General features: G+C 53.6%; 1 protein-coding gene across 1 annotated transcript; it reads left to right on the top strand.

The window, feature by feature from the left end:
* Positions 1–545: 545 nt before the first annotated feature.
* Positions 546–2,940, top strand: paqr9 (progestin and adipoQ receptor family member 9). The gene has a single exon (XM_079257285.1). The coding sequence runs from the start codon at positions 803–805 to the stop codon at positions 1,934–1,936; it is 1,134 nt and encodes a 377-aa protein (XP_079113411.1). The 5' UTR covers positions 546–802; the 3' UTR covers positions 1,937–2,940.
* The last annotated feature ends 10,363 nt before the right edge of the window (positions 2,941–13,303 follow it).

The raw sequence follows: 13,303 nt of genomic DNA, 5'->3' as shown, positions 1-13,303 counted from the left end.
AGCGTCTGGTTGGACTAAGAGCGTCTGGTTGGACTAAGAGCATCTGGTTGGACTAAGAGCATCTGGTTGGACTAAAAGCGTCTGGTTGGACTAAAAGCGTCTGGTTGGACTAAGAGCGTCTGGTTGGACCAGAGGCGTCTGGTTGGACTAAGAGCATCTGGTTGGACTAAGAGCGTCTGGTTGGACTAAGAGCATCTGGTTGGACTAAGAGCGTCTGGTTGGACTAAGAGCATCTGGTTGGACTAAAAGCGTCTGGTTGGACCAGAGGCGTCTGGTTGGACTAAGAGCGTCTGGTTGGACTAAAAGCGTCTGGTTGGACCAGAGGCGTCTGGTTGGACTAAAAGCGTCTGGTTGGACCAGAGGCGTCTGGTTGGACTAAGAGCGTCTGGTTGGACCAGAGGCGTCTGGTTGGACCAAAGGCGTCTGGTTGGACTAAAAGCGTCTGGTTGGACTAAAAGCGTCTGGTTGGACCAGAGGCGTCTGGTTGGACTAAGAGCATCTGGTTGGACCAGAGGTGTCTGGTTGGACTAAGAGCATCTGGTTGGACTAAGAGCGTCTGGTTGGACCAGAGGCGTCTGGTTGGACCAAAGGCGTCTGGTTGGACCAGAGGCGTCTGGTTGGACCAAAGGCGTCTGGTTGGACTAAAAGCGTCTGGTTGGACCAGAGGCGTCTGGTTGGACCAGAGGCGTCTGGTTGGACCAAAGGCGCCTGGTTGGACCACAGACCACCTCATGGGAAACCGAGTTGAAACCTGCAACTTTAATCCGAATCCGTCTTTTTGCTGGAGTGACAAAACAACGTCATGCTTCTGAACTGCGCCCAGCCGTTGCCTCTGCTGCGGCACACGGATGTGCCTCCTCGGGTCATAGAGAACTTCATCCTGACCGGCTACCGCTTCCCCAACTACAGCCTGAGGGACTGTTTGCTGTCGGCGTTTAGGCCCACAAACGAAACTGGCAACTTCTGGACACATTTCCTGCCCGTGTTCATCTTTTCTTACTACTTTGTGGAGGTGTTTGGCTGGGAAAGCGCGCCAAACGGCGGCGCCCCATTTTTCTATCCGCTGTGGAACTACTTCATTGGGGTCTTCTGCTTGCTGATGGCCAGCAGCATGGCCCACCTGCTGAACTCGATGTCTCTGGTGGTTAGAGAGGTTTGCTTCTTTGTGGACTACGGTACGATCAGCGCCTACACGGTCGGCTCGTCGCTGGCCTATTACTACTACATCCACCCTCGGGCCGGGATAGTGCAGAGAGGAGGACACAACCGCTCCCATGTGGACCTTGAAGAGGTCCGTATGGTGGAGTTCGACGTATTCTTTGGGACCTTCTACATTCCGTCTGCATGTGTTGTTGCAATCATCTGCGTGTTATCCTGCTGCAACACCCGGCAGAGGTGGCGGGAGCATCGGTACGTCATACGGACGCTGGTTTTCCTCCTGCCTTTCCTCGTCTCGTCCACGCCAGTCTTCTACCGCCTCCTCACCATGTCGCCTTACATCGCTGCTTCCTCTTCCTTCGCCGCCTCCACCACCATGTCCACCTTCTTCTACCGCCACTGCCTCTGGCTGCTGGTGTCCGCCCTCTTCAACATCAGCAAGATCCCCGAGCGCCTGGCGCCAGGTCGCTTCGATATCTGGGGCCACAGCCACCAGTGGTTCCACTGCTGCACCTTTCTCTCCATTCTGGATGAACTTCATATGATCAAAGCCGAGGTGAGAGCCATCCTGCTCAGTCCCGATTTACTCCTGCCCCCCGCCGCCATCCCCCACCTGCCCGGACCGACCGTCGCCTCCACCTATGGAGTGATGCTCCTCCTGCAGACCACCATCGTCTCCATCATCGTTGGGTTTTCATGGCACGCCAACTGTATTTACAGCCCTCAGAGAGACCAACTGGAGATGGAACAACGTAGGAAACACATGAAACATCACTAATCCCAGATAAAAGTCCAGTTTTTTAAATCGTCGTGACAACCACGAACATTTTCCCACTTACTAACAGAGCCGTGCTTCAATCGGCGCCACGCTGGTTCTGAGTGCCGTTTCCAAAGGATGAAAGGGCCAGTGGAAGCTAACATTGTCTTGTTCTGGACTCACCGCAGGGTGATTGATCTTTCCGGTTCACTTCAGAGCTGCTCTGGCTCCGGCATGTTCCATTGCATCTTCCTCTGGACTGAACACAGGACCAGAAGGCAGGTGTGTCTACCTGCAACTGTTCCATCACACTTCCCCATCCTCGTTCCTCACATCCTCTCCTCCAAACTCATCAATCAACCCATTGTGACTTTGTCTAATTATAGTTCCTGTGTTTTTCCGGTTTGCACAGCGGCCGAGCCCGGCTGCAGGAAGTGGGCGAGCCTTGCAGACAATTGCAGACATCGCTGGGACCTCATAATTACTGTAAACCCCTTTCTGGGGGAAGTTGGTCAAACCAGCCCCCGTCATGATGAAGCCATGCTCACTTTCAGATCTGAAAGCACGTTTTGGAGCAGATTGTGGGAACATGACACAGTGTGTTGATGCATCGGCTGCTTGTGTGACGAGTTCATGTTCACAGTGTGAAGTGGTTCTTTCCACTGCTGGGAAGGGATCCGCTAGCGTCTGAAGACCTATGTTTCAATTTCATCTGATGTAAGATGATGCAATATTTCTGGTTTGCTGTGGTTGATGTCATCACGATACACACCGACCTTGCAGAGTTGAAGCCATGACATAGAGCATTGTTTGTGCACATCTTCAGAAATTCAATGTTTTCGCAAGCTGCAATATATGAAAATCCAGTAGGGGGCAGTGTACAGACCGGTTAGACCAGATGGAAGGCCCCAGGGTGGACTGTAACCAGTAGGGGGCAGTGTACAGACCGGTTAGACCGGATGGAAGGCCCCAGGTTGGACTGTAACCAGTAGGGGGCAGTGTACAGACCGGTTAGACCGGATGGAAGGCCGCAGGGTGGACTGTAACCAGTAGGGGGCAGTGTACAGACCGGTTAGACCGGATGGAAGGCCCCAGGTTGGACTGTAACCAGTAGGGGGCAGTGTACAGACCGGTTAGACCGGATGGAAGGCCCCAGGTTGGACTGTAACCAGTAGGGGGCAGTGTACAGGCCGGTTAGACCGGATGGAAGGCCGCAGGGTGGACTGTAACCAGTAGGGGGCAGTGTACAGGCCGGTTAGACCGGATGGAAGGCCGCAGGGTGGACTGTAACCAGTAGGGGGCAGTGTACAGGCCGGTTAGACCGGATGGAAGGCCGCAGGGTGGACTGTAACCAGTAGGGGGCAGTGTACAGGCCGGTTAGACCGGATGGAAGGCCGCAGGGTGGACTGTAACCAGTAGGGGGCAGTGTACAGGCCGGTTAGACCGGATGGAAGGCCGCAGGGTGGACTGTAACCAGTAGGGGGCAGTGTACAGGCCGGTTAGACCGGATGGAAGGCCGCAGGGTGGACTGTAACCAGTAGGGGGCAGTGTACAGGCCGGTTAGACCGGATGGAAGGCCGCAGGGTGGACTGTAACCAGTAGGGGGCAGTGTACAGGCCGGTTAGACCGGATGGAAGGCCGCAGGGTGGACTGTAACCAGTAGGGGGCAGTGTACAGGCCGGTTAGACCGGATGGAAGGCCGCAGGGTGGACTGTAACCAGTAGGGGGCAGTGTACAGGCCGGTTAGACCGGATGGAAGGCCGCAGGGTGGACTGTAACCAGTAGGGGGCAGTGTACAGGCCGGTTAGACCGGATGGAAGGCCGCAGGGTGGACTGTAACCAGTAGGGGGCAGTGTACAGACCGGTTAGACCGGATGGAAGGCCGCAGGGTGGACTGTAACCAGTAGGGGGCAGTGTACAGACCGGTTAGACCGGATGGAAGGCCGCAGGGTGGACTGTAACCAGTAGGGGGCAGTGTACAGGCCGGTTAGACCGGATGGAAGGCCGCAGGGTGGACTGTAACCAGTAGGGGGCAGTGTACAGGCCGGTTAGACCGGATGGAAGGCCGCAGGGTGGACTGTAACCAGTAGGGGGCAGTGTACAGGCCGGTTAGACCGGATGGAAGGCCGCAGGGTGGACTGTAACCAGTAGGGGGCAGTGTACAGACCGGTTAGACCGGATGGAAGGCCGCAGGGTGGACTGTAACCAGTAGGGGGCAGTGTACAGACCGGTTAGACCGGATGGAAGGCCGCAGGGTGGACTGTAACCAGTAGGGGGCAGTGTACAGACCGGTTAGACCGGATGGAAGGCCCCAGGTTGGACTGTAACCAGTAGGGGGCAGTGTACAGACCGGTTAGACCGGATGGAAGGCCGCAGGGTGGACTGTAACCAGTAGGGGGCAGTGTACAGACCGGTTAGACCGGATGGAAGGCCGCAGGGTGGACTGTAACCAGTAGGGGGCAGTGTACAGACCGGTTAGACTGGATGGAAGGCCCCAGGTTGGACTGTAACCAGTAGGGGGCAGTGTACAGACCGGTTAGACTGGATGGAAGGCCCCAGGTTGGACTGTAACCAGTAGGGGGCAGTGTACAGACCGGTTAGACTGGATGGAAGGCCCCAGGTTGGACTGTAACCAGTAGGGGGCAGTGTACAGACCGGTTAGACTGGATGGAAGGCCGCAGGGTGGACTGTAACCAGAAGGAGCAGGTTACAGACCGGTTAGACTGGATGGAAGGCCGCAGGGTGGACTGTAACCAGTAGGGGGCAGTGTACAGACCGGTTAGACTGGATGGAAGGCCGCAGGGTGGACTGTAACCAGTAGGGGGCAGTATACAGGCCGGTTAGACCGGATGGAAGGCCGCAGGGTGGACTGTAACCAGTAGGGGGCAGTGTACAGGCCGGTTAGACCGGGTGGAAGGCCCCAGGTTGGACTGTAACCAGTAGGGGGCAGTGTACAGACCGGTTAGACCGGGTGGAAGGCCGCAGGGTGGACTGTAACCAGTAGGGGGCAGTGTACAGGCCGGTTAGACCGGGTGGAAGGCCCCAGGTTGGACTGTAACCAGTAGGGGGCAGTGTACAGACCGGTTAGACCGGATGGAAGGCCGCAGGGTGGACTGTAACCAGTAGGGGGCAGTGTACAGACCGGTTAGACCGGATGGAAGGCCACAGGGTGGACTGTAACCAGTAGGGGGCAGTGTACAGGCCGGTTAGACCGGATGGAAGGCCGCAGGGTGGACTGTAACCAGTAGGGGGCAGTGTACAGACCGGTTAGACTGGATGGAAGGCCGCAGGTTGGACTGTAACCAGTAGGGGGCAGTGTACAGGCCGGTTAGACCGGATGGAAGGCCGCAGGGTGGACTGTAACCAGTAGGGGGCAGTGTACAGACCGGTTAGACTGGATGGAAGGCCCCAGGTTGGACTGTAACCAGTAGGGGGCAGTGTACAGGCCGGTTAGACCGGATGGAAGGCCGCAGGGTGGACTGTAACCAGTAGGGGGCAGTGTACAGGCCGGTTAGACCGGATGGAAGGCCGCAGGGTGGACTGTAACCAGTAGGGGGCAGTGTACAGACCGGTTAGACTGGATGGAAGGCCCCAGGTTGGACTGTAACCAGTAGGGGGCAGTGTACAGGCCGGTTAGACCGGATGGAAGGCCGCAGGGTGGACTGTAACCAGTAGGGGGCAGTGTACAGGCCGGTTAGACCGGATGGAAGGCCGCAGGGTGGACTGTAACCAGAAGGAGCAGGTTACAGACCGGTTAGACTGGATGGAAGGCCGCAGGGTGGACTGTAACCAGAAGGAGCAGGTTACAGACCGGTTAGACTGGATGGAAGGCCGCAGGGTGGACTGTAACCAGAAGGAGCAGGTTACAGACCGGTTAGACTGGATGGAAGGCCGCAGGGTGGACTGTAACCAGTAGGGGGCAGTGTACAGGCCGGTTAGACCGGATGGAAGGCCGCAGGGTGGACTGTAACCAGTAGGGGGCAGTGTACAGGCCGGTTAGACCGGATGGAAGGCCGCAGGGTGGACTGTAACCAGAAGGAGCAGGTTACAGACCGGTTAGACTGGATGGAAGGCCGCAGGGTGGACTGTAACCAGTAGGGGGCAGTGTACAGGCCGGTTAGACCGGATGGAAGGCCGCAGGGTGGACTGTAACCAGAAGGAGCAGGTTACAGACCGGTTAGACTGGATGGAAGGTTACTTATGGAAACAGCGGTGGTGTCTGCTAATATTTAAAAATCGACCAATCACTGGCCTCCTCAGTTGTCGTCATGGTAATCGTTTTTTTTTTTTTCTAACAAGCTCCTAAGAGGAAATTTAGGTTAGACTCTGGTCGAGCTGGTTGTCTGCAGAAACACGATATTCTGTAGTTCTTTATCAGCAGGAAGTGGACTCGGCCGCCATCTTTAAGCCATAACCGTCAATAAGTTTTCTAATCTGTTCTGATTGTCTAAAAGCCGTTGAGCAAAACATGTAAAGGACAGAAGTTTAATATTTGCTGTAAAGAAGATGGATTCAATCTTTAACCTGGTGCTGTAAGGTGACGTAGATTAGATGCTAAACTCATTTAGCAGCTGCTTATTTAGCTTTCAGATGCATGACGCGAGGCTATGCCTTCTAGCTGAGCAATACTTCCGTACCGTGATGTCGTTTCCTGTCTTCTTTTCTGACACGTGTGAGAGATCTCGTTTAGTCATGTAAAGCTGGGGATGTTAAGTTTGCATCCTGCTTTTTAAGGAATGTTAATGTTAGCAAAGTGAGCTAACGATCCACAGTGGATAAAAAGTGTGGAGTTTCACGTTATTAATGACTGAACCTGGTATATTGATTACTGGGCATTGGTGTTGTGTGTCTCCATCCTGTTGGGCTTCATCTGATCGCCATGCCACAGGAAGAGGCAAACTGTTGCATTCAGGTTCACATCCAGCATGCTGGGAGAAACTAGTGGTGTGTGGTCCTACTGACGAGCTGGAATAATTTTCTATTGGCTGACAGACGAATTGAAGAGTTGATTTTATTACCACCAGGATTTTATTTCACACAAAAAACAGATTTTATTGCTGTGAATCCGTCGTTCTCCACCTGATCAGAACCAGATCAGTAACTTTCCACCTTGCGAAGCTACACGGGAGAAACTTCGTTGTGTGACCACTAACTAGTAGTCTGATCAGTAACTACTTTTGATCAGTCACTAGTAGTCTGGTCAGTAACTGTGTGATCATTAACTAGTTTACTGGTCAGTAACTAGTAGTCTGATAAATAAGTTATCTGATCCATGTTCAACCTTATAAACCAAAGTATCTCCATGGCAACAGATACGTCGTCATGTCCAATGTCTGCTGCAGCTTCACTTCCTTCCATATTCACCTGAAGCTCCAACAAAACACCTGCTGCAGGTTTCCTGGTGCAGCGATGAAAACGGTCCCCCTCAAACAACTTCCTGCTGCAGGTTTCCTGGTGCAGCGATGAAAACGGTCCCCCTCAAACAACTTCCTGCTGCAGGCTTCCTGGTGCAGCGATGAAAACGGTCCCCCTCAAACAACTTCCTGCTGCAGGCTTCCTGGTGCAGCGATGAAAACAGTCCCCCCTCGTATAAAAAGCAGTTTTTGGGTGTCAACCAGTAGAAAACCAGTGGACCACCCAGCACTAAGCCTGACTTCTCTTTGTGTTTTTATCGGTAAGATTTAAAAATCATTGTAAAATTTCACAAATAAGAAAATAATTGTGTATGAAACCTGTGATGTTGCATTTCTGCAGTAAACTCTGCACATTTTCCTGCATTCCGTTGCACATGAGAGCGATCAGAAGCTGCACCATGTTGGTGATGATCACGCTGAGCACTTTACAGCTGGAGATGTTTCCTCCACATGCAGAAGAGCATCTGGATGAAGCTGTGGACGCTGCAGGACTTCTGCATCATCTTCCTCCTGCTGCTGATCTTTTTGCACACTGTGGAGACATGACGTTAGTCGTACTGTACGGTGTGGAGACATGACGTTAGTCGTACTGTACGGTGTGGAGACATGACGTTAGTCGTACTGTACGGTTTCAGCACATTTCAGGTGTAAGCAGGGCTTCCTGATGCCGTCAGAGGGACATGGAAGCGACGTTTCTACCTCTATGCAGCGTTCATGTGGATCAACAGACTGTTCAGGCCATGAACTCAGGATGACTCAAGCAACTGATGTTTTATTTTGTCCTGCACTGTTAACTGATCTATAAACTAGAACTAATGATCTGTTTCATCTGAGTTTTACTCAATAAATCACAGTTTTACTCTCCTTTATTTATATTCTCACTATTATTACACATCTGGACAATTTCTTCTTTTTTATAGATGGGATTGTGTGTGTGTGTGTGTGTGTGTGTGTGTGTCCATCCATCCATCTTCTGCTGCTTATCCGGGGTCGGGTCGCGGGGGCAGCAGCCTAAGCAGGGAAGCCCAGACTTCCCTCTCCCCAGCCACATTTGCCAACTCTGCGGGGGGATCCCGAGGCGTTCCCAGGCCAGCCGAGAGATGTAATCCCTCCAGCGTGTCCTGGGTCTTCCCCGGGGTCTCCTCCCAGAGGGACGTGTCTGGAACACCTCACCAGGGAGGTCCAGGAGGCATCCTGACCAGATGCCCGAGCCACCTCAACTGGTTCCTCTCGATGCGGAGGAGCAGCGGCTCTACTCTAATCTCCTCCCGGATGACTGAGCTCCTCACCCTATCTCTAAGGGAGAGCCCGGCCACCCTGCGGAGGAAACTCATTTCAGCCGCCTGTATACGAGATCTCCTTCTTTCGGTCACGACCCACAGCTCATGACCATAGGTGAGGGTAGGAACGTAGATCGACTGGTAAATGGAGAGCTTCGCCTTCTGGCTCAGCTCCTTCTTCACCACGACAGACCGGCGCAGAGTCCACATTACTGCAGACGCCGCACCGATCCGTCTGTCCATCTCACGCTCCATCCTTCCCTCACTCGTGAACAAGACCCCGAGATATTTAAACTCCTCCACTTGAGGCAGGACCGGACTCCCGACCCGGAGAGGGCAATCCACCCTATTCCGGCTGAGGACCATGGTCTCAGATTTGGAGGTGCTGATTCTCATCCCAGCTGCTTCACACTCGGCTGCGAATCGCTCAAGCGAGAGCTGGAGATCATGACCAGATGAAGCCAACAGGACCACGTCATCCGCAAAAAGCAGGGACCCAATCCTGAGGCCACCAAGTCGGATCCCCTCAACACCTCGGCTGCGCCTAGAAATTCTGTCCATATAAGTTATGAACAGAATCGGTGATAAAGGGCAGCCTTGGCGGAGTCCAACCCTCACCGGAAACAAATCCGACTTACTACCGGCAATGTGGACCAAGCTCTGACACCTGTCGTACAGGGACCGGACAGCTCGTACAAGGGGGTCCGGTACCCCATACTCCCGGAGTACCCCCCACAGGAGCCCCCAGGGGGACACGGTCGAACGCCTTCTCCAGGTCCACAAAGCACATGTAGATTGGTTGTAGACCACCAGGTGGTCCGACGATACGACTACAAAATCGATCATCGAACTGCGGCCCAGGGAGTCCTGATGCCAGGTGTACATATGGACACTATTATGTTGGAACATGGTGTTCGTTATAGACAATCCATGACGAGCACAGAAGTCCAATAACATTTGGGTTCAAAGAGGGGAGACCCCGTGCAGGTTGACCGGACCCCGTTCAGACCAACTGGACCCCATTCAGATTGCTGATTGGTGGAGAGGATGACAGCTCAGGCAGGAACATGGAGTTCAGGCCGCAAAGTCAGCAGTAAAACCGTAGCCTGATGCAGGTCTGGGTCTTCCAGGAAAACCACACAATGAGGACAAAAGAAATCACGTTTGATCAACCTGATAGATCAGGATTTATTAATAATTTAAATTCAAATGTGGGACATGGTGCATCGTCCTGCTGGAAGTTTCCATCAGAAGATGCTACACTGTGCTCAGAAAGGGATGGACATGGTCAGCAGCAGGGTCCAGCTAGGACAGAAGGGAGGCTGGGTAGCTGTGGCTACAGCTGGCTAGCCTACGAGCCGCTAGCAGCTAGCCGGCTGTAGCCACTGAGCCACTAGCAGCTAGCCGGCTGTACCCACTGAGCCACTAGCAGCTAGCCGGCTGTACCCACTGAGCCACTAGCAGCTAGCCGGCTGTACCCACTGAGCCACTAGCAGCTAGCCGGCTGTACCCACTTAGCCACTAGCAGCTAGCCGGCTGTACCCACTGAGCCACTAGCAGCTAGCCGGCTGTATTTGTTTGTGAGTTAAACATGGAGACCAAACTATGGCTGTTTTGGGTTTTTATTGTGTCTTATGCAAGTATACTGCAGAAATCCACTGCAACAATGGATGCAGTACGAACACCAGACGAGGCAGAGGACCCTTAACGCCATCGCTAGGGATTTACCCACAATGCAATGCTACGCCACATGCAGGAAGGGACTTGGTTTGTAGTCCGCTTCCTGGATTTGGTCCGCTTGAAATGGACCGAGACCTGCGTTTGTAGGCGGCCAAGTCGCTTCTTTGGTCTGAATCAGATGTTCATTTGGAGCGTTCCCATTTCCCCAAATGAAGCGACTTTCCGATCAAACAGATTCAGATCAGAAACGCTGATGTGGATGAGACTTTACAGAAGTCAGCAGGTCTGACTTCACCTCAGTCTCTAAGATCACTTCATGCAAAGCTGCAAAGCTTCATCCAACTGGACAGTCCACTAGCCTCTTCCTACGATGTCCTCTGCTGTTTGATTTCCTGCTTGTGTCGTTCTCACTCATATGTAAGTCGCTTTGGATAAAAGCGTCTGCTAAATGACTACAATATTTCCCTTTGGGGATTAATAAAGTATTTTTCATTTTCATTTCACTTAACCCCGACCCATTCAGGATCCTCCTGCTCTGCAAATCAGCTAGCAACCTGCTCTATGATCCATGTAATAATACATGTAATAATTCCTTTTCACTCCTGCTCTCAGCGAAGGCAGAAGCTTCTCTCTTTTGCTCCTGTTTCCTCCCCTCCCTCCCACTCAGGCCTGCGACTTGGTCCTGTCTGACTCGGAGCCTCTTTTAACATCTCTTTACTCGCATTTACATCATGGATCTGATCGGCTGGTCTCTCAACGCAATTGATCAAATTTTCTCAACCCGAAGATCGGGCAGAGGGGAGCCAGCATGTCCTGAGGGGCGCTTCCAGCTGGATACGTTCAGGACTCATGGACCAGGTGGAGGCCGATGTGTCTGTCGGTTCTGTCCTCTGAGGACGTGGAGGATGTTTACATCTTTGGATTATTGGTGATTGGGATTCTACTGGTTGGCACTGGTGGAGTTCTGATCTACCTCAAGACTCGTGAGATTCTGGCAACAACTGGCAGGCTGCCTGAATTCTGTAACGGTATGTGCCGGGCTAACAGTGCACAGACTCTGGCGTTGACTGGACTTGACCATAAGCAGGATACAAGTCTGGTCCAGACTGGTCATCTGGCCGCAGTCCCAGAGCTGGTCCGCAGAATCGATAACAACATGGAGAAGATGTCTGCTAGAATCGGTGGAAATTGACCCCCCCCCCCATTCGGCTGTCTGGAGCTGCCTGCCTGAGACCTGCTATGGACTCAAGGCCGAGGGCAAATTGTTTTCCTCGCCTGGAACCCAAACAATCATATCTGGATTCGGCTTCACAGCGGCCTTGGGCCGACGCAACACCCTCTGAGAACGGAAGAAGAGATGTTCATAGACGCTCTGTCTCCCTCCTCTCCACCCCCGGTCCCCTCCCACATGACTCACCGCCCCCTGGACTTTGTGTGTCTTGTCTGAGTTTGTGGTTAAGTGTATGTGGTTTTTTTCTCTGTATCTTCGGACTGCGTCATCTAGTGGCATGGTCCGGATGTATCTCTGTTCTTATCTTGTAAGGCAGCGCTGGTATAATAGCTGCACGGCCTGAGCTTAAGCTTGGTTCTGTATTAGTCTTTTGTCATTAATGTTACATGTCTGTATGTTTGACCTTGGACGAGCTGGCTGGAACTCTGAATTTCCCCTCAGGGATGCCTATAGCATCTTTGATTTTATATTACATGTAATAATACTGTGTAACACGCTCATGCTGCTTTTTATGCTTGTTATTGTGCTGCAGGATGACGTTTGTTCCGCATGAAGCTGCAGCTTTGAGTCTGGAACGTCTGGTGCTGAGAAACAGGAAGGAACGACAGCCACCACACTTCCTGTCTGCAGGTCACATGATGCTTGCTCTGCATATTTACGAACCAAGCAGGCTTCAGGACCTTTTTCTGCAGAAAACCTTCCTGTAAAACATCACCGTGGCTGCTGGACTGTTTAAGTAAACATAAACATAAACAATCAAACAAACTACACGTAAACGTTTCACCAGTAAAACCAGTGTGTGGGTTTACTGGTTTATGAGAAACCTGTTTGAACTGGAAGATCTGCTGACTTGATGGAGTAGTGGGTGGAGCAGTGGGAGGAGTAGTGGGAGGAGGAGTGTGTGTGTGGGGGGGGGGCAATGGGCGGTGCAGTGCGTGGAGTAGTGGGAGGAACAGTGGGTGGAGCAGTGGGAGGAACAGTGGGAGGAACAGTGGGTGGAGCAGTGGGAGGAACAGTGGGTGGAGCAGTGGGCGGAACAGTGGGCAGAACAGTGGGTGGAGCAGTGGGCGGAGCAGTGGGCGGAGCAGTGGGCGGAACAGTGGGCGGAGCAGTGGGCGGAACAGTGAGTGGAGCAGTGGGAGGAACAGTGGGTGGAGCAGTGGGAGGAACAGTGGGTGGAGCAGTGGGCGGAACAGTGGGCGGAGCAGTGGGCGGAACAGTGAGTGGAGCAGTGGGAGGAACAGTGGGTGGAGAAGTGGGAGGAACAGTGGGAGGAACAGTGGGAGGAGCAGTGGGCGGAGCAGTGGGCGGAGCAGTGGGCGGAGCAGTGGGCGGAACAGTGGGCGGAACAGTGAGTGGAGCAGTGGGAGGAACAGTGGGTGGAGCAGTGGGAGGAACAGTGGGTGGAGCAGTGGGCGGAACAGTGGGCGGAGCAGTGGGCGGAACAGTGAGTGGAGCAGTGGGAGGAACAGTGGGTGGAGCAGTGGGAGGAACAGTGGGTGGAGCAGTGGGAGGAACAGTGGGCGGAGCAGTGGGCGGAACAGTGAGTGGAGCAGTGGGAGGAACAGTGGGTGGAGCAGTGGGAGGAACAGTGGGAGGAACAGTGGGCGGAACAGTGGGTGGAGCAGTGGGAGGAGCAGTGGGTGGAGCAGTGGGCGGAACAGTGGGTGGAGCAGTGGGAGGAGCAGTGGGTGGAGCAGTGGGCGGAACAGTGGGTGGAGCAGTGGGAGGAGCAGTGGGTGGAGCAGTGGGCGGAACAGTGGGTGGAGCAGTGGGAGGAGCA

This window comes from Telmatherina bonti, assembly GCF_933228915.1.
Source record: "Telmatherina bonti genome assembly, chromosome: 18".
Lineage (NCBI taxonomy): Eukaryota > Metazoa > Chordata > Actinopteri > Atheriniformes > Telmatherinidae > Telmatherina > Telmatherina bonti.
Note: the sequence above shows the minus strand (reverse complement) of the source record. Positions and strands in the feature narration are given on the sequence as shown.